The 25,144-nt window shown below is 44.9% G+C and overlaps 1 protein-coding gene across 1 annotated transcript in view; it reads right to left on the minus strand.

Moving 5' to 3' along the window:
• The window catches only part of LOC119390443 (mRNA export factor GLE1-like), a 28,363-nt gene extending 10,304 nt beyond the window's left edge, over positions 1-18,059 (minus strand). Inside the window, exons 1-9 of the mRNA XM_037658064.2 lie at positions 17,839-18,059; positions 17,021-17,284; positions 16,000-16,148; positions 11,770-11,830; positions 11,617-11,684; positions 10,778-11,052; positions 10,070-10,201; positions 8,239-8,351; positions 857-1,063 (exon numbers count right to left, since the gene is read on the minus strand). Coding sequence (XP_037513992.1) covers positions 857-1,063; positions 8,239-8,351; positions 10,070-10,201; positions 10,778-11,052; positions 11,617-11,684; positions 11,770-11,830; positions 16,000-16,148; positions 17,021-17,284; positions 17,839-17,964 — 1,395 coding nt within the window. The 5' untranslated portion in view covers positions 17,965-18,059. The remainder of the gene's footprint in view (positions 1-856; positions 1,064-8,238; positions 8,352-10,069; positions 10,202-10,777; positions 11,053-11,616; positions 11,685-11,769; positions 11,831-15,999; positions 16,149-17,020; positions 17,285-17,838) is intronic.
• Positions 18,060-25,144: the final 7,085 nt, after the last annotated feature.

Raw genomic sequence — 25,144 nt, forward strand, 5'->3', positions numbered from 1 at the left:
CTTATTCATGATGAACTCCTGTTATTGGCACATTTGATGCATCCAACAATGAGATGCAGGGCTCAACCTAAGGGTGCTGACTCGGTTGCTTATGTGCCTGCAGTGGAGTGCGTGTGTGGCCCCATGGTGTCAATGCTCAGTGATAAACCCCAAGCAACAATTAAATGCCTGTAATTTCTACAGTGCCTCCCAACATTTCCCCTTTGATAGAGAAGACAGACTGGCTTCGAAATGCAAGGCTGCCATTAAATTTTGGCCAGTGCTTTTTCGGTGTTCACTTAATTGGCTCACAGTACTTGTGGAAGACACACTTCCCTCACGGACACAACTGGTGAATGCCTAACCGAAATGGACAAAAACTAAAATTAAATGCAGATTTATCAGTAGTGGAGCCCTTATTACATTAAAAAGTTATTATGCATTGCTAAGTTAAAACCTGTCTTCAATAGCTCACGACAACATTAAGGTGAAATGCCCATTAGAAAAGTTTCTACATCCATGATGTTAATGAAAACATGCACAAATACTTACCACAAATATTACTATAAATAACATCCCCTATACTTTTCCTTGGCTTGATCGTCTGTTAGTTCTAATTAACACTGTACCTTACAAAGAAAACGAGCCCTTAAATTCCCCTTCTTTCGTACATCCACGATGTTATTAAAAAAATGTGCTGGAATGTGAAAGTGAACATGCAGGCTCTGTTTCATTGCCTTTAAGCATCGTTTATGAATGGTATTTCCATTCTTCGACAAGAGAGCACCTGACAAAACTTTTGTTTCAATAAAAGCTGGTCAGACGACTGCAGAAGCGCAGTGCAATAATGAAAGCTCCAAACGGGCCGGCCACTCACCACAATCTTCTCGGCAAGCTTGTCGAGGCAGAAACGCAGTGCCAGTGGATGGGAGCTGGTGGAGATCGTGCGAGGACCCGCCTTGAAGGACTTGCCCGAGAGCACGGCGCTCAGCTGCTCCAACTTTTCCGTTATCGAGCTCGAAGTGGATAATGCATTCACAGGAATTGTGACTGCCTTCAGAAGGTCAAAGCAGTACTTCTTTTGCTGGTTCAGGCACGGGGGTGAAAAAAAGGAAGAGAAAAGAGAAGACGTGGGTATAAACATACGGTTGGCTCTGGCTAACAGAGACAAAGCGTCGCCTCTCAACAGAGCAAAGTGTCTTTGCTAGATGTCAAAGCTTATGTCCTCAAGAAAAGTTCTAATGCTATAAATGCTATAGGAAAAATATGCAGCCAATCCTGTGACTGGACATATTGTTAGTGATCCCGCAAATGGCAGAGTGTGCTTACTAAAGAGAAGCTTTATGAATTCAACCCCAGGTCACACAAATGACTGGTCAGTAATGTTCATGCGTTTTTTTAACATCCAATAACAGTGCAGGAACTATGTCAGACATAATGGAGTGCCTTGGATTCATTTAGGCTCTTCCCGGTTCTTGTAACTTGTACATAAAGCTCGCTTGGTACAAAGGCAATTTTGCATTTTGCCCCCACTGAACTGTGGTCATCATGTCCGGGAAGTAAACCTATGCTTCATGTTTACAATTAAAAAGATGGGTATTGTATTGAAACTCATCCACTGTAGTAGGCACTGCTCAGGACTGCATTGACAATGTGAATGGGACAAGAAACAAGGGTATACATGATGGGCACAGGACAGGGATCGACTTCGCTAAAATAACTCCTGTAGAACACACATACACAAGCATGGAAACATTCTTTTAGAAAGAGTGAATTGTACGTGCAACTTAGGAATATTGTTTCACTCTTAACTAACTTTCTAAGAGCATGTCTCAACCATCCATTCATACTTTCTATTGAAAATTTCAAGTATATAAAAAATTTCTGAGTACTGATTGCTTTGCTTTTAGCTATTCATGGGTACTATGAAAATAAGTGAATCGCATTGATGCAAAGAAATCAGAAGCATAGCAATGCTTGCTACATATGCCTAAATTTTCAAAGAGCACTTCAAGTAAGAAGTGTTCTCTAATCTAGCATTGTGGACAACCTTTGTACTGTTTTTCATGCACCCACACCTTTTGTGATAACCCGCAAGGGGTCTTTAGGCTAATACAAGTGAAAGAATGAATGAATGCCATATGTTTTAAAAAGCCTGAAACTTGCAGTCCGAACTTTCATAATGAAATGCAAACACGTGCACGTTCCCTTAAGAAAGGAAGAGGCATACTAGAACCCCTGTAACCAGAATCCACTTTCTCACAGAAGCTGAACAGCTTCTATAGACCGCAGAAGCCTTGGAATAATCAAGGTTGACAGTGACACACTTGGTAGGTATGACTGAAGGCGTCACATTTTAGCCTGTAACAAGAAAGCTCACAATGCCTGTAAATGAATCGGAACAGGACAAAAGTAATGTACCAAACTACTATACAGCCGTTAAGTAGCCCTAAAGCATGTACCCAAACTAACGGAACCGCAACAGTATATGTAGTGCTATGGAAAGTTGAAATGACTCTCAACTAAAGATACAGACGATGTATGATAAACAAGTGGTCAGTTTTTACAGTGCCAGTCAGCCAAATTTTCCTCAGCTAAGTGACATCTTTTCTTTAGCCTATTTCTTTTGCATACCAAAGCGTTGCAGCCACTCATGAATCGTACTTACGAATAGTGTGCTGTACTGACCCATCTGCAATGACTCGGGTGCAAGAACATACGGTACCATAAAGGCCGAACCATATTCAGCGTTTTTGCCGGCGTTTTCTGACGTTGCGTCCCTCGGCGTCATCGCATCAACGCCGCCAGAGAGGGCGGCGAACCATATGAGGAGTGTTAAGGCCAGCGTCAGCTCAGCGTCGCACAATGTGACCAGAGGGAATGAACCTGACACCTCGTAAAGCAGTGTACAGTTTCCGTCAATGGACCAACAAGAGTTTTATGCCTCATTTGCAGTTCTGTGGTGCAAAAAATGAGTCACAGTGCCACCGAAAAGTCTATTTTTTTTATTTGACTTGTAGCGCCAGCTATTGGCATTAAGAAGAACCACAAACTTGTAATATATGGCCTCTGAGCTTGAAGCTGCCGTACATATTTGAGGCCACGTATTTGGCCGATACACTCATTCCTGCTAAGCCTACCGATGAACTTGAGTACGGCTCTCGGAAAGAGTTCAAAGATATCACGAGCGCTTTGCTGTCGAAGCTTCTAGGGAACAAGCTAAGTCAAATACAAGCATCAGTTGAGAAGTTAAGGGCCACACAGTGCACGGCGATGACTTATTAGATCCGAGGCGGGTGGCAGCCATTTTGGCAGCAGCGACGACGCCGTTACGTAGCGGAAGTCGCTGCCAGCCGCACGCTGATTGGTTCTGCGTCCATCGAACTGCTTCCGGCGTCGACGCTGCCGCCCATGATGTCTGGACCGTCCAGAGGTGGACGTATCGGCCACCGTCACCGGTAGCGTCGACGTCGAGGGACGCCAGCGTACGAAACGCCAGGAAAACGCAGGCAAAAACGCTCTATATGGTTCGGCCTTAAACAAGTGAAGAGATAAAGGTGTATGGTAATTTTCTCCTGATCAACTTAGTGATCCCACAAACAATGGAAATTAGCATGTAAGGACAACAATACTTAAAGGGACACTAAAGAGAAAAGTGATTTTTCTCCCCATATGAGTAAATTACTCCTTCACAATTCCAAAATTACCATGCTCGCCATGAGAAGACACTTGCTAAGCGAGAAAATGCGCAAAAAGAAAATGCGGGTGGTGACGCCACCTTGAAATTTCCACACCAAGCGTCGTGACGTCATAGATTTTAACGGCATCTGCTAGGTCCCATTTCGTTCCTAATCAGTAAAAATGAAGTATACCATCCTCTGAGGGGTCTGTAGACTTAACATGCAAAGTTTCAGGATATTTTGTTGAGTCAATGTTGCCAAAGTACAAAAACCACACTTCGATATCCATGCCGTCACGCGAGGAGATTTCGGCACGAAATTAAAAAATGAAACTTTGAGCTTGATTTTATGCTCTATTAATAAACCTATGATGGTGAAATTATCGACATTAGAGTTCTCAGAATAAAATTTGTGAATCTAAACTGATTCATTGTTCCACTCTAGTGTCCTTTTAATGTGAACTTATAGTATCACATGGGAGGCTTCGGGAACACCTTTACAATGTATCAAAAGTAGTGAATGGTCAATTAGGTATTGACTCATGCAGTTGCTGGCCTCGGTATAAGTAGCGTGAGGTTTTTTTGGCTACACATAGTAAACAAGTTACATGGGATATGATTGAAGCCCAGAAAGTAACAAACACATGAAGCAAAGGTTTCTCAGTGCGCCCACTGTAGGGCTTTACGACAAAGAAAGAACATACCTACTTGTCTGAAAACCGTCAACCACGTGAGATTACCATGACCATGCCTGTTTATTTAGACAGAAAACCTTCATAACATGCAAACCTCTGTATTTTCACGTTTTTATTTCTTAAAAAGACTGAGCATGGGGCAAGTTGGTACTCCATTGCTACGAAAAACTGCGCAAAAAAACAGGGACAGGTAAGACACATGCCTTGTGCGTGTGTCTTACCTGTCCCTGTTTTTTTTGCACAGTTTTTCGTAGTTTTGCGATGACGTTTTTAGGTGTATATAAGTGTGCGCACCGTATTAAAGAAATCACTGTTAGTCAGTGCACTGTGTGGCGTCTTCAAATGCCTAAACCTCAGTCCACATCCAGAGCGCAGTTGCCGTCGAAATGTGCACAACCAACCAGCCAAATGTTTCCACTTTCATTTACTGAGTGCCCCCCACAGACTTCAAAAACATTACTCAATGTCGTGCACTTAACAGTGCATCTCGCCAGTAAATGATTCCTTTTCAGTGATTGAATCATTATGGTGCACAAAAAGCAGTTAATGTTCACGTAAAGCCAGCCTCCGGCACCTCCCACCAAACAACAACAAGTGAATAGTATCAACAGTCAACATAAACTCCAGAATTCCCCAATGCTTTGCAACACGAAGAGAAATGAAAATAATTTGATAATTATTATTCCTAACCATGGAGATAATGTTCGCAGCAGATAACGACAGGAGTTATAATCTAGTTCACATATTCATCATTTGACAAGTGGTCTGATGAAATGTAAAAAAAAAACAAAAAAAAAACAGAAGCTCCGTTTTAGCACGTCAAAAACGCTACCATGAGCTTTGTGTTACGTTGCCCGCACATAAATTCGCACACTGAGATAACAAACTCGGCCTGTAGGTAATAATACAGGCGCCTTTTGAGGTCACATGTCTGGCTACACAGCCCTTTTGCTTAGTTCAGAATAGTATTCCTGTTGATTTTCTATTTGTCCACTCTTCATGCCATATTCCCCAAACTGCTGAATTTGTAGTAGCGTTGCTTCCCAGATAAGACTGTTCCTCAATTATTATTATTATTATTATTATTATTATTATTATTATTATTATTATTATTATTATTATTATTATTATTATTATTATTATTATTATTATTCCTTAGTGTCAATCAGACATACTGGCGAAATGATATTCTGCCAGCTGAGATGTCTTATCTTGAGTACCATGCCCATAATTTGGATTCAGTCTCCAAATCGAGAAAGGTCGTTTGTCATTCGCAGCCTCCCACAACACATTCACTTTGCATTGATGGAAGCAGTACCCCTCGTAACCCTGCTGAAGTGGCGTGGCAATAATTTGTTACAGATACGAAGGATGCCGATACACCTTTTAAGCCACGAAGAATGTGCAACAGAAACCCAAACGTTACCGCTCTTCAACGAGAGAATCAAACAACATCTGCAAAAGCAAGCATCACAGCCACTAAAGAACGAGAGAGAAGCAGGAAAATTGAAAGGCTGTCGATGACCATCTTCTCGGAAAACAAGCTTGTTGTACCGTAGCAATGAGAAAGCCTCCAGAGAAAATGGAGGCACGCTTTTAATCACCCCTCTGCTGTTTCTTTACTAAACTTCAGCACTGGTGAAGCACATTAAAAATCTACAAAAGCATTTCATAAGCCACTTGAATGCCTACTGTTTGAAGGAAAGCGGTGCACTCGCCAGAAAAACCCTGCTGTGACATTCTCTTGATTTATTCATTACCTTCATGGATGTCTTAATGTAATCCCATTGCGAAGCAGTAATTTACCATGGACTGCCGTGTTGCTAAGTCTATTTAGAGTGACAAACAAGAAGTGAGAACTGCAGCTTTAGTTGACAGTATATATTAATTCCCAAGACAGCAGTGCCTTTCATATGACACAAACTGCAAACACAAAAACATGAAAGCAACTCAGTAATAATAATAATAATAATAATAATAATAATAATAATAATAATAATAATAATAATAATAATAATAATTGCTGGCATTCTGATCAATAACGTAAACAGGTTTTCAGCATGATAACTTCATACTAAGCGGGTATACAGTAGGGGTGTGCGAATATTCGAAATTTCGAATATTTTTCGAATAGTGTTTGCTATTCGATTCGATTCGCACTGGAATTTTACTATTCGCACTATTCGAACTTCCCAAAGACAAATGCAGTCAACGTCCGATTGAAAGTGACCCCTTCAGATTTTTAATATGCTTCACCTCATTACACTCTCGTACTGCGGCAAAGCTGCCTTTCAAGCTCCGTTACGGTCGAACTTAGCCAAGAGACAAAATCCGTTTGGAAATGGTCCCTAGATTTTCAATATGCTTCACCTCATTACACCCCCGTATTGCGGCAAAGCTGCCTTTCAAGCTCCGTTACGGTCAAACTTAGGCAAGAGACAGTCAACGTCTGATTGGAAGTGGTCCCTAGATTTTCAATATGCTTCACCTCATCACACCCCCGTATTGCGGCAAAGCTGCCTTTCAAGCTCCGCTACGGTCGCAAATGTATTAACTCAAGAAAACGCTGGTTCCAATATGGAGATGAAAGATGTGGCAGAGTTGGGGACTCAATTAATGCTGTTTTGGACCTGAAATTTTGGCAGGAAGTACGAAAAATCAGACGCCGAAGCTTTTTAGCATCCAAAATTTCAGATGTTCTTATATATTGACGTCTACGAGGCAGATTTGGGACTCCTGACTTGAAGGGAGCACACCCTTGTCTGCCACATCAGTTGGGCTTCCACAGAAGTTGAAAGAAGAGGAGAGGCTGAGGAAATGGCATCTTTGCTTATTACGTGTAAAGTGTTGTCGGCAACCCTTTGGTTGCACTAAATCATGTACATAAATACAATTCGGCCTCTAGATTGCCTCATTCTTGATAAGACAACTATGAAACACCACCCCGCCAGTGCTTCATCAACCTAGCAAAAAGAAACACTTTCATGTTGCTATTTCATAAGAACATGCTTAGGAATCCTCTCTAACTTTTTCTGTAATTTCACTTCGAATTATTCGAAAAATGTTTGAGAAATATTCGAAAATTATTCGAAATTATTCGATTCAATTCGCACTCAATCTTTATTTTTCGAATTCGCTTTGCACCCAAAATTTTGCTATTCGCACAGCTCTAGTATACAGTGCTTAGGTAGGGTCCCGCTGTCCCTGATATGCCTTAAACAATGAGATGCTATTGTACGTTTCACTAAAAGTTGCGTGCAACAAAATGCAAAATAAATGCACGACTTTTGTTTAACAGAGAACAGAGATCACTTTGCATCCTTGATAATTATTACACTGCAGGCATTTCATCCCTCTCTACACTGTGTGGCATGTGCCCTATTTATGAAGTCAATGCCGAGATACAGTTTCTAATTTATTGGTTCTTTAATACTGGTGACTGGTGCCTGCATTCTACATTCGTTCTGCATACAACTGCTCGTTCTTATAAACAACAATTCTGTTGTGTGCAATGCTCCTGCCTTAATGGGTATCACAATAAACGCTCTCATGCTACTGTACATCGTACGTATGCTGTAATGACCAGTCAAACATTATCTTCTCATAAATCTGAATTTATTTCCAAAAAGTCAAAATTAGATGTACACGGGCAGTAGCTATATTTACAAAACAACATCTCAAGCTCATAACTCTACTGTGCCCAACCAAATATGGGGCCAGTGAAACACAAGGTCATTAATGAGAAAAAAAAATCACCTCTGCAAGCTTATAGTAAGGATGGTGTTCACCTTCATTTCAGCGAGATGCCAGCAAAATATGGGCACAGGCTTATCTCAGTTTCGTTGCCAAAAGAGCGAGTGCCGTAGATAAAAGCTTCTATCTTACTGCTTTGTCCTGGGTGAGCTCCTTGTAAGAGGCCTGCCACTGTTCCAGTCTGTCCAAAATGTCGGCGTGCCTTTTCAGCTGGCTGGTCTCCACACGGCCCATACTTCCTGCAGCTGACAGCCGAGAAATGCTCGATCACGCTTACCGTCACATTAGGAAGTTGCAACATTCAATTTAAGCTTCTGGGTCCAGGTTGGTAGACAGCTTTTCCTCACATAACGCGACGAGACTGATGGGCAGTGAAGATCCACCACAGGCATCCATCAAAGGCAAATCATGTTAGATTCATCCAAGACATACAGTGAGTGGTGTGGCTCATAGAGTTTCCTACAATACTTACTAGAGGGAACTCTGGCGCTAGTGTCTATGGGAGCTGCAACGCATGACGCATCAGCCAGCATGGGAATGATGGGTAGTACACAGATTTGTCTAAACTTCGTTCTTTCGGCTCCGTTTGGCTGCGCGTCGCCTGCATCCGCTTTGTCGCAAAACAAAGTTCTGCAAAAGTCAGCAGTTCCACTTCACCACTTTAACTTTTTTAGGCTCACCAAATCAAACCTGGTCACGAAGTTCACAACGATCCGTTCTTTTATCCAAAATGAATGTCAAAACACAGCAATAAACAAAGTCACAAGTACATTTGAAGCCGCAAGCACGAAGACTAGGCAAATTTGTGTACTACCCATCAATCCCATGGTAAGCTAAACGATCGCAGTGCCAGAGTCCCCTCTAGTTAATTTTAGGAAACTCTATGGTGTGGCTATGCAGGGCTTTAGGCTTAGTGCTACGGTGAGCAAACTGAAGCTGCCTTTTGATGTTATTTGAGTTATTAGAAACCAGCTGTGGCATTACAGTATTATTACAATTTATATGGCATCATCCAGGCCTTGTTTTAATCCAAACGATGACAACTGTGACTATTGTTGGGTCACTATCAATATGGTGAGACTGGGGACATCCTGGCACAGTCAACATTGTGGCAACATTGACTTCATGTGACTTTCAGCTCACACAGCTCTGTGTATTGAATGCAGATGTTGTCAAGCAATTAATGACTGAACTTTTGTTGAAATTTTGACCAAGGCCATACAAAATGGCTATCTGTGCTTCTCAAATAAGGGTGCAATCTAGCAGTAGCTAGAGCACACTGGCTTCCTCAAGCAAGGAGCTTTTAACAAGGTAGATTGTTTGCTGAAGGGGACTTGTGGCAGTCTTAGAATGTTGAAAACAAAACCTGTTAAGATGGTGGGCAATGCTATAAATGAGCACCAGAGCAAGCGTTTGCTATTTATTCCAGTACAGTAAAGCCATGCTACTACGTAACAAAATTGCATCCAACATAGAAATTCCTTTATTACCTAGCATATACTATATTTCCTATAAGCACACATTCTTTACATGCTGATATGAGTGAGAAACGTTTAAGACTTACTTCATGATATCCCACAACTTGTTATAACATTGGCATTTGTTAATGTAGTTTAACTACTACATGAAGCAAGTGTGCAAACTATGTAAATGGGCAGTGCAGGTGCACAAATGAAACAGTCACAAAATACAAAAAAGAAACTTAACATTGTAAAACTGCACAGGCTAGAATAAAATTAAGCTGTTAGATGAGCAAGCCTAGTGGAAATTACAATCAAATGCCTTTACAACAAAGTGCTCGGGGTGTTCAGAAGACTTTGTCATAAGGGTCACTTCATTGTAGAGGTTGCATGCCCTAACGGTTGCAATACAGTCAAGACCTTAGACACCATTCACCGTACCAGTAATTTCACGGTAGATGCATTTGTTACAGAGGTGTACGACTTCAAATACCTCCACTTACCTGGCGATGGTTCTGGCGACTGAGTATTGTGGCCTGCTTCCTGAACGCGCGTCTCGACGTCATTGGTCGTATTTTCAACGGCCTTCGGCTGCTCCTGCTTCTGCAGTGCCATTCCTTTCTTGGTGGCTTGCTCTGCATTTGTCAATGGCAGTTGATGAGTCAGCGATGCCACCACACATGCCTCAACAATTATCGTGGGTGAAAGTTACATGCAAATAGGTTTAGTGCTTGGGGAATTTAACATTAAAGGACCCCTGACAGTGAAGGCCTTGTTTGCAACTTTTTTACTGTAATTCGTAGCTTTGTAACTGCTAATCCCGAAATTGAATCGTAAATGCTCTCACGCATTGCATACCTAATGCTAGTGTCGTTAATTGAGAACGATTTTGTGTCAGTCCGAAATGCCGCCTACATACCATAAGAAACTAGCACCCCAGAACAGGGGGGCGCCCACGATCACGTGCGCTCAAGCTTTGGTGCTGTTGAAAGCGAATTTTTCAAATTGGGGCCCCGCGCACGGTAAAGAATGATACAATGCGGGTGCGTTGGTATTTAAAATGCAAAATGTATGACCTTTTATTAGTTATTAATCATTCATTTCCTTCTTTTTATCTTAGGGGCACTACTGGACAACTCATGCACACTTCTTGCTCGTATTAAGACTTCCAATGCTCAGGCATTAAAAAAATAATGGAAGAACAGCCTCACCAACGTCGGCAACGACTGAGTGGACCAGGGTGTTGAGCTGGGTGGCAAAGTCCAGGACGCGGCGGAGGTCCTCTCGCGAGACAGCGGTGAGCGCGCCAAAGGCTGCCACCTGCCGGGCCATGCGGTCCAGCAGGCCCCGGTGCTCGTCGACGGGTGTCGCGAGGAATGAGGCGAACGCGCACTCCCCGAGGGCCTTTCGCACCGATGCCAACGTGGACTCCATCTCCTTGCACTGGCAGCGCAGGGACTCCGCTCGCTGCTTTGACTCGGCCTCCCTGCACGACAGTAAGCAGCTGAGCTACATGCAGATCATTGAAAGAGCACAAAGAGGCACACTCGCTACCCACGTAAACACCCACAGTAGTTACACCAGCCAAGATGTCCGCTTGTGGGTGTGTGTATGTGTGGCTGCGAGTTGCCCATCTGTGCAAAAAGACATTAACTCATATGTGTTTCAAACTAGGTCAACAGCAAAAGCAAAATCATTCGAAGCAATACGCAGGCTTGGAACCAGCTTGGCTCCTACTATTGCACCCTCCTAAGGTGAACGTCACCCCGCGTTCCATCCCCATGCCACCACGCAAGCGGGCCCGCTTACGAGGTGGCATGGTGATGGAATGCTGGGTGAAGTTCACTGACATGGAACCAGTAAATACTACACTTAAAAAAGAGTTTCAAGATTGTGCTTGAGAATTACACGCCTCCGAGCACTCGCTGCACATCCCAGGGGCATGTCACACGCTTGTCACACAGTATTCATTGGATTGTGTACCTTGCTACTGGAACATTAGTGACAGTATTCCCTAATCAAACAAGCTCACGAGGACGGTACAACTGACCTTTTCTTCTCTTCCTCTTCCTCCTGCTTTTGTCTCAGCTCAGCTTCCTTAATTTTGTTCCTCAGGTGCTGTAAGGAGAACCCACAGACGAGTGAATGCAGCTGCGAACATGAGAAAAATAAGGCAGCTGCCAACGTGTGCGTAGAAACTTACCCGCACGTGGCTTTGGTGATGCTCCCGTGCCTTTTGACTTTTCTCTGCAAGCTCTCGTAGCCTAGAGAGAACATGAAGGTAATTATTTGTGAAACACTGCACAAACAGTGCAAGTACTTTCGTAAACCTGCTGAAATACATCACGTCCTATAGTGTACAGTTTTCCTGACTAAAAAGAAGGGGCATCAGGCTGCATCTATCGTGCCCCGCTTAGGCAAACTAAAGAGTGCACCCACACAAGTTTGACCAAAATGTGCCTTCACTTTCTCAAAGTAACTTGCTATGGTGATTTGCACACTTGTTCGCAAAGAAGCTTTGCTAGTTGTAATCATATTCCAAGTGCAAAAAAACCATATGCAGACACAAGTAAGGAACATATACAGCTCAGACCACTTATAACGTAACCGCTTACAGTGCAGTACCGGCTATAATGCGGTTTTTTCTGACTCCCGTTTACTCTCCCATAGAACTCCATGTATACGCATACCGCTTATTGTGCAGACCCCCGAGATGAAAGACCGGTTATAATGCGGCTGCCGGAACATTCTCAGAGATGCGAGGGTGCGAGCGTGCTTCTCAGCGGAGATGCGCCGGCGGGGGAGAGAGCGGCGACGGCATTACAAAGGAGGAGGGGTCGCGGAACGAACGAACAAGGAGCGGGGGGAGAAAAAAAAAGGGATGGCTGTGGGGGACAGCAGCTCGGCGCAGGTGCGTGGTGTGAGGAGGGGGAGCAGTTGCGCGGCCGACGGAGAAGCCTTTGCCCCCTTCGGCCGCTAGACATGCGCGCTTCGTCGTTGCTTCGTCGTCGAGCGCAGATATCGCGCGTGCAACCTCGATTCCCCCGCAAGTAACAATGCTTTGAGACGCGATTGAGCTTTCGCCTTTGCCACCAACAGGCGGACTTACAAGCTTGAAAGACTTTTTCAGGATAGTTGCCGCGGCTGTTCTCCCGATCGCGAACCGAAACTTCGTTTCACGCGTGATGCCCTCGGTTTAGCTCGCGAGTGCGATCTCTTCTACTCCCGATCTCCGTGTTGCCTAGGGCAAGCTTCTGGCGGTGGCATGCCAAGTTGCAACGCGCACGCTAGGCCTAACGAGCGCTAGCTGCCATGTCGGCGGCCGCGGACTACAGAAGTTGCGGTTTGGTGCCGAGTCAATGAAACATTTTGCAATTGTTGCATTTAGAAGGAGTGACTTACATCTTTTACGAAAACGCGGGCGTGCATGTGAAACACTCGAGTGGTGGTTTGTGGTCGCCACCGTTTTCGACATCGCGGACGCGCAGTGTGTTACCGCGGCGACTTCCCGTGACGGCGCATTTTTTCCGCGTTCGTTATGTCGGCACCGCAGGTCCGCGGACGCTAACAGTTCAACATTGTCAAATGTAAGCAGATGCAAGCTTACGCCCCAGTCGCATGCCGCGATAGTCGGAATCGCGCGCCTGCCTGTTCATGTTTTGTACACGTGCAACATTTCAAAAATGTTGTTTTGGTTATAGTGCGGTACCGCTTATAGTGCGGATATTCGCGACTCCGGCGACTTACGTTATAAGCGGTCTATGCTTACACAGGATGGGCGCTAGACATCAACTCATCAACAGGTGATGTCTAGCGCCCGTTGTTACGTTTGGCCTAAAAATTCATCGAGGCCGACGCCATTGAGCGTACAGCTGTCTACCGGAATGCTGTCTTCTCCCCCCGTATCGGCGCTTAGGCGGAGACAGGAATGCCGATTCTTCCTGGAGGAGCTTTTGCCGGGCGAGCGGACATGTCGCCGTGGACGGATTTCCCAGAAAAAGGACGTCGGAATTCGGAGACCCCTTTTTGGCTTGTTGTTCTCTGCGTGAGATAGCACCGCGGGAGAGTTTCTCACCCAGCCACATCTGCCTTCTACCCTACCGCAGCAGGGAAAATTAACCCGTGCCGGAGGGAGCGATCTGCGTGTTTTCCGGAATTCGACACACCCGCTTTATCGTGCGTTTTGGTCAGCGTGGGAGTGCGCCGTTGAAGACGCTCCCATCAACCCAGGTGGGGCCTTCACCCGAGGCAGCCATCATTCAACGCTTCTTCCAAGTATTACTGGCAGTGGAAGCGGAGGTCATCGGCCCTTTCCCCTTTGGACTGAAACTCCTCGCCGACCTTCTTACCTACGAGTCTTCGGGGCGTGGCGAGTGCATTGTGTGACTCTTTGCCTCCTTTCGGGAGGCCGGACGCCAGGACGACAAGTCACCGGATTGGCGGGAGACGCTGACACCGGTTTGCCTGTGCTTCTGCAGTGACGGTTTCGGGGCTATAAAAGCCGAATACTTTTGACGTTACTTCTCTGCTCTGCTCTCTTTTCACTCCAATCTCTTAACCATGTAAATAAATCTACGTTCCTTCCTGAAAGAACGCGCCTCCTCACTGGAAATCTTCAGCTATGGGGACGGACGGCGGGAGCCAGCTACCGTAACGAGACCCGCCGAACCCGACTCCTTACACCGTCCCGTGTATGTGTTCCTTACTCGTGTCTGTGTCTGGTTTTTTTGCGCTACGAATATGATTACAAGTGACTCAAACCAACTAGCCTGCATCACCGCCTTGAAAGCTTTGCTAAATGATCAGACAAGATCGTGATGCTGTCCTTAGGTGCTACATACATTTTATCAACATGTGAAGTTATACACCATACAACACATACATATATAGCTGCGGCAATTTCATCCATTGTGAATGCATAGACAAGCATAAAAAAATGCTAGCAAGAGTAGTTTACCTCCCCTCACATCTGAACCTGAACGTCAAGAAAAAGGGTGCCTTACAAAAGCTACAGCGATCTATCTCACCAAGCCTCCAGAGGTGTAAAAACAACTTTTGTGGACCGTAAACAGCACCCACTGTGGGGCATAAGAAGAGGCCCAACCCTATCCCCATACTCTTCTTCACAAAGCCGAGCTTCAAACACCACACCATGCTTTTTATGCAGACCAAAATTTTCTAGCAGTGACTGGCGTGTGAACAGTGTGAAAACACACCAAGCTTACACAAACGAAATTCTTGAGGAAACTTTCAGAATTGTGGCAAGCGTGCCGTGCATCTGAACACATTTTTTTGCATGCTGGATGTTCATAAAGGAGTACTGGCACAAAATTTTGAAGCCAAGATAACTTGTGAGATAGGTTAGTGTGGACATGCACACATCATCTACAAAACAGCAATGGCCAATATAGCCTAGAACCAGGCCCGTAGCCACGAATTTTTTTTGGGAGGAGGGGGGGGGGCACTTGCTGAAGACCTTGGCTATTTCAGAAAAAGACCTATTTTTATTACGTAAACACCCCCCCACATCAGAATTTCGTGGGGGGGGGGGGGGAGGGGGGGGGCCTAGGGTACTGCCCCTGGCTACGGGCCTGCCTAGAACATGCTTAAAACCAATTTTAAACTGTGTGCCATGCAACTCAGCGTGAAATGGAGCACCTCACAACATCAGTATAAACTTGGTCTTGATGTCAACCAACAACCACTTATGTCACGAGTTTGCGCTGACAGCCATGCTCCTTGCACGTGCTCTCTGTTGCAGTAATCAACGCGGTGTTAATATGCACATGATACTACATGCATAACTGTTGTCTGTACTCATGTGGCCAGCTGTGTTTCCAAAAAAAGAATACCCTAGGTGTGCCTCTCTTGGTGCTCTCTGAAACTGTGACTAAGCGCTATAGAAACATCTGCAACAGGGGCGTAGCCAAGGGGGGGGTTGGGGGGGTTCAAACCCCCCCCGAAATTTTTCAGTTTTGCTTGCGTATATAGGCATGCACACATACAAACGCACACACGAACATACATAAAGTATGGTTGAACCCCCCCCGAAAAAAATTTCTGGCTACGCCCCTGATCTGCAAACAATTAAACATTGCGCGCTTGAGCAAACGAGGTCTCCAGCTGTGACAAGTGGGTCATTAGCTATACTTACTGCAACAGAAAATACAAGATGCAACATTTTTGTGTCAGTATGCTTGGTGAGGTGTGCACCTTGTCAAACTTATACGTAGGAACACTGTTAGTACTTATGTTGGCGTAGTGTACATGTGCACTGCACTGACATCACTCGTGCGTGCACAGGTGTGTGCTCGTGTGGGCGATATCACGATGGAAGCCGGATCGCCCAGCCATTTGCAAACCTGTCGTGTTAGCTAAATAAACGCTGTTCACATTTAAAGAAATCACTGTGAGATAAGAAGAGAGCATGTACCCTTCGAGGTACTCCTGGTTGAGCCTGTCCAACTGCATCTGGTACTCTAGTGTCTGGTTCTGCTCAATCAGCATGAGGTGCTTTTTGGCCTGCTCCTCCCAGCGGTGGTTGTGCTGCTCATACTGAGCAATCCGCTTCCGCATCGCCTCCTGCAAGGATTCGTGCAACATGAATAGAGAACTTTATCACTATGTTTAACTGTGATGGTGGCTCTATACTTGAAGTATAATAACGAGAAACTGCAAAATGAAAGCAAATCAAACATCACAAAAACCTCATTCGCACATGTTAAATCAATAAATTTCGTTAGGGCAATGCTTGTAAAACAAGGAGACTCACTTATTCATGCAATATTGTACAGGTAAAATTAAGAAAAACAACCAACCTCAAACATGTTCATGCGAGTGAGGATTCTAAATTTTTTTCCTTAAGTAAAAGGCACAAGTGCATCGACACAAGCAAACAAAACAGAGATTGTGCGGTTTCTTGTGTGATGAAACATTTTCCTTCTAAATGGTCACACTTACAGAGTTACGTTCCTTCCATAAACACTCTTGAAATTTATGGGCACCTTTTAAAAACTTCGTCTGGCATTGCTTACTCAACACAAAGCCAGTGTCCTGATGCTACAGCTATCAATGCACATTGCAGAAAAGGGCCTATGCATACTCGCGCATTCAGCAGCACAATCTCATACGCTCTGCGGCTCGCAAGGCGATTACACCAGGACAATGCAACCCCGGTCGTTAATGCCAATCTCAAAGCTAATTCCACGCTGGATGAATAAGAGCATTATTACAGGCAAACACCACCTTGAGCATGATATGACGATTACATGTAATGTTTCACGGCGCAAGGACCAGTTGTAGCCAAAGAGCGCCAAGACAAAGTAAATTCTGTAAGCGATGAGATGAGCAGTGACATCTGCTCGTATCATGTAAGGGATGATATGAACAGTGATATGAGTTATGCAGTACAGCATAACAGACTATGTATGAAAGAGTGAGCATAGAGCAATTACCCTGACGCTGTTGAGTCTTTCTTCCTCGTACTGGTGTATGGAGACGTCGAAGTCCGAGCCACTCACGTACGCATACAGGTCCTGCGCGTCGTCGCTTTTCGGCGATTGCGCGTCCGAGGCCAACTCGCCGGAACTTTGGTCGCTCGGAGTGACGTCCAGCGATTCAAGACCGTCAACGGTATCTTTCCGTTCGGCGTCATATTGAAAGAGTGTCGGCAACAGCCTCGCGTCGAAGTGCAGCACGGGTTTGCTTGGAAGAACGTCCTGCGATGTCAAGGTGCCACAGGATGTCGAACGAAAGAGGAGAATTTTTAAGGGCTCGTTTTCTTTGTTGGATACAACGTTAATGAAAAACGACAGACAGTGAAGCCAAAGAAGGTGTAGGGAACGTTAATTGTACTGTTTTAACTGTACTGTAGTAATTATAATACAAATGTGAAGAAAGTAAAGTGGATGAAAGGAGAACTTGCCGCCGGCAGTGAGCGAACCTGCGACCTTCCAATAAAGCGTCCGATGCTTTACCAATTGAGCTACGGCAGCGCTAGTCCTCTCGTCCACTTTAATTTCTTCACGTGTATATCATAATTACTACGATACAGTTAAAAACAGCACACTTAACGTCCCCTATACCATCCTTGGCTTCATTATCTGCTGGTTTTCATACAGGATGTCAGATTGTCACTGTGTGACAGGAAACATATCCCAAAGGCAAACACGTTTCTACGACTTCTGTGCATCGCGCGAGCACGGCCAAGCGCGAAGGACGCGTTATTGTTCGCCAACATGCTTCACAAAAATGTACGCTTCCAAAGGCTCACCTTCCAATAATTTTTCGAAGGCCAGTGATTTTCGTAGACTAGCTTTCCTTTACTGCTTTCTCGAAGCGCCGCCAGGACTGCCTCCGTTGAGGCCTCATGGCGCGTACCGTAAGATAAGTAATTCATTTCAAATTGAGAATCAACGCTGATGTAAACAGTTATTAACCATTTACACGCGAGAACCGAGCAGGCCGGCCGAGACCCCGCAGATGTTGACACTCAAAAACGGATGGGATTGACTTTGGATACGCAGTTAAGCAAGCCAACGAGCCAGTTTCGGTTTCTGTTTTCAAGCGGACGTGTTAGGTCAATGCCTCCTTGACTAGATGCCCGCCGCGTGGTCCGGTAACCCGGTTCCGTACCCTCTCCCTCTTTTTTTCTCCGCGGTCAGGCCACGAGCGCCCCCTATAGCGCACGCCTGCAACGGATGCAACGGGTTTTTCCTCCTGCGGCACTTAAAACGCTTGTCCTGTGTTAAAAAGAAATAGGAACCCCTTACTTATTCACTTACTTTTACTTACTTACTAACAAAGGTCACGTGCTGCCGCCTCCGAGATTGCCATCACGCCTGTTACAGTCACGAAGGTGCAAGCGTATTTCCGCTGCCGCCGGAAGTCGGTCTAAGGTAGCGACATTAGAGTTACTGTATATGCTACCTTTAGGTAGCAGAGTTGCGCATAGGTCCGCCATCTTGCCCGCCGTGGCATCCACGCTAAGCAGGAAAGCCACCTCTCTGGAATGTAGGAGCCGACGCGGCTGCTGTTGTTGCTGCTGTCCTGTCGGCCCAGCGGCTCCGTGCACCTTCTCGTTCGTTCATAACGCGTCGCTGGCGCAATGACTTTCGATTCGAAGAAAAAAAAAAGAATGGAAAGCTCGGAGAAACAATAATTTGAGATGGAACAGGTGGAGATGGAACACTATCATAAGTAATATTTTTGTTTTAAATGGCAATTAGAAAAAGTGCGACGGATCACGATTCTGGACCAATTAAATTCAGCCTAATTATTCGTTTCACGTAGTTTTTGATGCAGCGCTTCAAAAGATTAAGTGAATAGCTGAGAAAACAAGTGCTAAAATTATCACTGTATTTTACGAATAGCGCAAGCTAACGAGAATTTCGCGTACGTCTAGGTAGGTGTGGCATATAATAAACACTCGGTCATGCTTCAAACTTTCATGCTGCACAGTGCTCGGAATGAATCATGCTGTTTTGATAGACCTGTAAGGATCATATTCACACACATCGCCTCCTTCACGCAGTCACTCGCGCATATTTTTACCGTTTTGTCCCGTTCGATTTTTAATCAACGTTTGACCAGTGAGAGAGAAGCGATATATATCCTGTTCGTTATCGCCGGCTTCTGACGTCTCATGCGCAGCAGCCACTTGAGACGGCGACGGACGACGGAGACAGACTTGCCACAGGAATCGAGAAGAAGGCCTTTCCGTGCTCTTGTCGGTTCGTGCAGTGGGGAGCGCAGCATCCTGTCATTGTCGCAACTTCGCAACACTGAGTCAGGGCGCTGCGCCGCGCAGACGTTCGCAAAAACGGACAGCAGAAGACACCACCACAACAACGACAAACAATCTGAACTCAGCTGGACCGTCTTGCGCTTCGCCGGACGGCTTGATTTGGCTTGATACAGCGGTGGTGGCGCGGCGATCGCCAGCACGCGCGCGGCCGTGAAGTTGGCTTTCCCTAAAACGGATGTTTTTTGCGCACGTGAGCGCGCTGGGCGAATGGTGGCGCGAGCGGCGAGTTCTATCAGAGGCGCAACTCTGCTACCTAAAGGTAGCATATACAGGAACTCTAAGCGACATCTGCCGCGCGCGCCACCTAGAAAGTTCCTGTAGCAGACGACGCCCAGGTTAAAGCACGGCATTCAGCTGGTGGAAATATATCTGCACATGCTAGGAAATAAAAGCTACTGATGCCTGACTGTGATGAAGGCCGAAATAAGGCCCCAAAATGCTAAAGCTGTGCCTTTATTTCAAATAAACATTGAAAAAGAGAGCGGAAAAAATGTTTCATCGCCTACATTCGGCATGTTTACATCTCGTTTATTCGCGCTCGTATTACATTGCATTTTGCAATCTAAATTAGCTGCATATAGTTAAGAAAGAAACGGAGTCGTGTTGATTCGCTTTCATATCACAAAATAGTCGAAGCCCTTGACGGTAAACAACGACGAGCCGGGACCGAAGACAACGCGAGGCGAGTTTATCCGCGCCCGCCCATGGCTCCCATGGCGCCTGCCTTGGTCGCTGTTATAGTGAACTAGAAGAGATAGTCGCTGTGTTGGCCGTACCTTGGAAATATTGCGTGCGCTTAATCCCATTGCTCTACGCCTTTCTTGCTCGTAAGTGTGCTGTGTACATATAGCGGTCACGTCGGTCGAAGAATGCATCCAAATAAGAAGACTGACAGCCATCCGGACCGAAACAATTTCGACATGGCGTTGCTGAAACGCGATCTTCCCTGAAAATAAACATCCTGCGCACGTGTGTGGAAACTAAAATTTAGTGGAAACGAGTGCGCCAACAGTCTTCGCGTGCGGCGATTGCCTCACCACTCGGGTGTGTATTGCTATTCTGTGCTACGAGTCAACGCAAGTGTCGTGACATTCCAAAGCGGCGTTATTGATCACGTCCTGGCCGATTCTCGAATTTGTTCGTGTTGCAAACGCGACCTAACCGCACGGAACACCATGGTGTAGTTAATTTCTTCGCCAAGGCTTCTTGTGTGTGCGTGTGCGGTTGTATTCCTGATATGAGCAACGTCGCTACGTAACCTTGAATCACCGCGTGGATTTTTAATGGTGTGTTTATGCTTTTTCGATTTGCCTTTGTGGCTCCCTGAAGCGCACAAGCTTCTCAAGAGTTAAAGATCCTAAAATGAAACGCCCGCAAATTGGCCAAGTTATTACTGCACTTTATTTTGCTGGCAATCTTATATCGCTTGTGATGTTTTCTTATGTTAGTTCGCAGCTCGGTGCTTTTCATCAGTAAACAGGCATTGCTGCTTACCCGAGACATTTCGGTTAGTATCCAAGTGTGAGGGTAATTTAAGTGTAACTGACTAGACAAGTGTATGTAACATACCTAGATATAGTTTCATTATTTGGTGGCCAGTAGCTGTGGCTATGTGGTATTGATTTATTTATTTATTTAGGAAGATACTGCCTGTCAGAATGCCATTCTTAAGGCAGCGGTGAGCGATACATACAGGAAATGCAGTGATGGCCAGTAGCTGTGGCTATGTGGTATTGATTTATTTATTTATTTAGGAAGATACTGCCTGTCAGAATGCCATACTTAAGGCAGCGGTGAGCGATACATACAGGAAATGCAGTGATGGCCAGTAGCTGTGGCTATGTTGTATTTATTTATGTATTTTAGAACATACAGTTAGTCCGAATGCCATACTTTATGCAAGGGTCAGCGATACAGTGGGAATAACACAATTCAGGAAATACAGTGATGGCCAGTGGCAGTGGCAATGTGGTATTTATTTATTTATTTAAGAACATACAGCCAGTCCAAATGCCGTACTTTAGATCGGACCAGCAATACAATGTGAATAACACAATACAAGAAATACACAAGGCGTACAGAACAATATGAAATTTAGAACAGATCATAATGTAGGAACTAGAGTATTATTCGTTTAAAACAAGAGCCCGAATGATACACAAACAAAAACAAAGTTTCGTAATACCGCATAATTATCACTACACGAGTAGTACAGTAACAGCAACTACCACTTATATACCATAATGGCTGGGCATACACATGCCGCCTTGCAGGAGCTGAACAAAGTTTTTCATCCATCCATCCATATACACATGCAGCACAAAAATATAACGACACTAAGTAGTACAACAACTACGTAAGATTATGCTTGCAGACAAAAGCTGCGGCACATGCCACCCACATTGCAAAGTACAGGGTAATGCAGGTACTTGTATATTTAATTACACATGCAATGCACAAAATACACTTAGGATGTGCTTCCAAGTGAACAAAAGGGCATCACATGATGCTGGCACTGAACAGTAAAGGTAGCTTAAATAACTATTAAAATAAAAAACAAAGAACAGCCACACTTACAGTAGTACAAGAGACACCATACATTTTACACAAACTTTTCTACCAGTACTACCTAATGCTATCTGCAGCAACATGCATTCCAATGCTTCGGCTACCACACTTCTGTGAGCTTTGAATTTTTGTCATAAGGAGATGGTTTTTCTTTTTCACGAGAATTGAAATTCTAGTTCTTAAAAACGTGGCAAGGAGTTTGTCCGATATGCAGTGGCATGTAGGAAAGCAATTGCCCATGTACAGGGAACTTTGAATGGTACTCTGAAGTTTAGATGCAGAAACTCTGTTTGCAAGCAATGCATCTTCATTTAGGCGCACATAATTTTCAGCAGTCTCTATTAACTGCAAGACAGCTGGTGATGGGACTGTCAATGCCGGCTTCTCTTTGTTGTAGCACTTAAGCATTGTGAGCTTGTTGCCCTCGGCTGAGCTTGTGATCGCTTCAACACAGGCTTGACAGGAGTTTGCCTTCTTCACTTGTGCAACAACATAACCAGCAAGGTACTCCAAGGATTCATGTTCTAAGTCCTGAATATCAAGGAGGTCAGACGGACGAACAACATACATTTTGCTTTCATTTGTTTGTTGTCATCAGCCATGCCAGTCAAGAGAAAGCAGTCTTCTTCAGTGTAGCTGCCGCCCTTACTTGGCCTCAGAAACTGGGCCATCGTAGCAGCTCGAAGCGAAAACTTGAATTGAAGTACACGAGGCACCGGGGTTTTACACCTTAGTTTAGAGAAAAGATTCTCTAGGGCATCTTGGCCGAACCTGCTCAGGAGCAGAAACTTAAAGTTGTACTTTTCAAGAAACAGTGCCTACAGTAGCAACACTGATGTTGTCGCTAGGATAACGCCAGTCTGCACTGGTTTCCAGGTGGCTTTTTTTTCATCCCTAATACATATTTTTTCAAAAAGTGCAATTGTTTCTTCAAGAAACTGAGGGATTTTCCATATTCAACCTCATCAAAATGGCTGAAAGCCAGTTTTGTTGTTCTGGAAGTCATGAGTCTGAACCAAGGTCTATCCAAATAGGTCGCGAAGCTTCGGGCGAAAAGCGGTTCAGATCCTATTGTCAGCGACATCAGCATGGGGAGTTATGGGAGTAGCGATTGAAGCGCGACTAGGTGTGGTGGGAACAAACACTAATAACAAAAAACCTAATTTCATTCAACAACAAAATAATATTTATATTTTATGACCGAGATTTATTTCAGAATAACATTTATTTAGATCCAGTGTACAAAGAATTCATGAAAATGTATATGCATTATCAAAAATCTTCTTATTAGCGCCCTCTAAAGAATGACACATGCCATTGCTCTGCGACGCAGTCCTTGTAGTGTTCGGAAAGGCGCGCGTAAAGTTCGTCCTGCGGCGACACACCCCCTCAGGTGTGCTGGTGTTTCGCACTTGCATGCGTGCTGTGAATTATTGTGGTGAGAATTTGATTTTTGTGTGCGCGAAGTTGCGATGTGCGTTTCATCATTGGTGAACGTGTTGGCTACGGTGTTCAACGGACAACGGTACGAGGCGGCTAACATTTCACGCCGAACGCTTTCCTCGGTACTAGCGGAAACGATGTGGTGTTCCAGGATGCAATAGCAACACGCGTACGCCTGGCGAGCCCTCTCTTCTAGATAAGACACCGGGGCAACGGTTCGGAGTAGTGTGCTTGCTGGATTTTCATGGATCAGTATTCCTGCTGCCCGGTTTCCTTCGTGAACATGCGGTGCCTACTATATTTCCAGTTATCGGTGAGCAGATCGCTAAGTTATCTGTCGCGCTACGATCGCTACAATTCGCATGTCTTGATATGTTACACGTAAGCTTAATTTATCGGAACAAAAGGCAAAACATAGTGCACGTAGTGTACGCACCTTTTGTACTTATGACATTTGTTGCTCATTGTGTAGGGTGTGTTAAATTGCTTTATTGTGACCATTGAATAAAACTGAAATATCATTATTTTGGCGTGACCAGGCGTCATTTCTTCTCGTTAGAACTGAAGCACGCATGCAATGCGCTCTTTAAGTCCCCTGCGCATGTGCGAAGCAAATAAGCAACGCTGCAAATATGAGATGTACGCTGCTGCCTACGTTATTCACGCTGTGGAAGATCACACGAACGCAGAATAAAAGCTCAGAGAATAAAGTTTCCTGGTAAAACCAAGGCGAATTCCACGACGGTACACTTAAACACGGCTGTTTATTCACGGGTCGATACTAGTTTAGCTAGCGTTGGCTTCAAGCGCATTCGCCAAGGGCTTGCCGGCTCGCTGTAGCGCGAGTCCTTAGTGATCAGGGGCCTAGGAAAAATATTTTGAGGTCAAATTTCGCGCTAGTGCCAACAAAATGACGTCACTTTTTTACCGGACATTGCGTCACATCCGCTTTATTGTTCCGCCGGAAGTGTTCCCTCCTCACACAGATGGCGCCAAGCCCCATGAGCGGCTGATGAGCAGCCATTTTCTGAACGTATGGGCTTCTATGGAAGCTTCGCTACCATTTACATTTACCTTGTCTGAACCACCGAAACATCATCTCAACAAATCATGCAGTTGTTAATGCTGATTTATGTAATGTCCCATTATCTACAAGCAAGCGTACTGCAGCAGCAGTGTCGCTGTTGATAAGGCTGAATGCTGGCCCCACCTTCATTTTATCATAATGGCTAGGGTCAACTGAAGAAGGCTTCAGGTGGGGAGCTAGCTTTAGCTCTGCACTGCTGTCTATCTCGACAAGCTTCTTTATAGGCTCGATAGATATTTCATTTCCTGGCAGATTGTTCTTTTTTCACTACTTCTTCGGGCAAGTATATCTTCTGGCCCTTAGTTAAGTGGCTCCTCAGGTTCTTAAGGAGATGAGGAACGTCAGCCATGAAAAAAAGTTGCCTAGATGCATCACATGGGTGGGGACACCAGGTTTTAGGCTTGCTGTGCTTGCCTACAATTATACCGAACAGTTTCCAGACGGCTTGGTTCCCCCCTCCCATGTCTGTCACCACAACATCTACTTTCAAGGAAATTGCCTCACATGCTTTTATGATGACAATGATTATATCCTTAACTGTTTTGGCATGGAATGAATTTCCAGTCAAATGGTAAGCAGCTGCTTGCTTCCAGCGGGTTGTTATCCCACCGAGCATAAATACCAGCCCATGAGTGGCCAAACAGTCGGGTGGCAGTGTTGCGTCTGCAAGAGGTA

The sequence above is a fragment of the Rhipicephalus sanguineus genome, chromosome 4 (assembly GCF_013339695.2).
Source record: "Rhipicephalus sanguineus isolate Rsan-2018 chromosome 4, BIME_Rsan_1.4, whole genome shotgun sequence".
Lineage (NCBI taxonomy): Eukaryota > Metazoa > Arthropoda > Arachnida > Ixodida > Ixodidae > Rhipicephalus > Rhipicephalus sanguineus.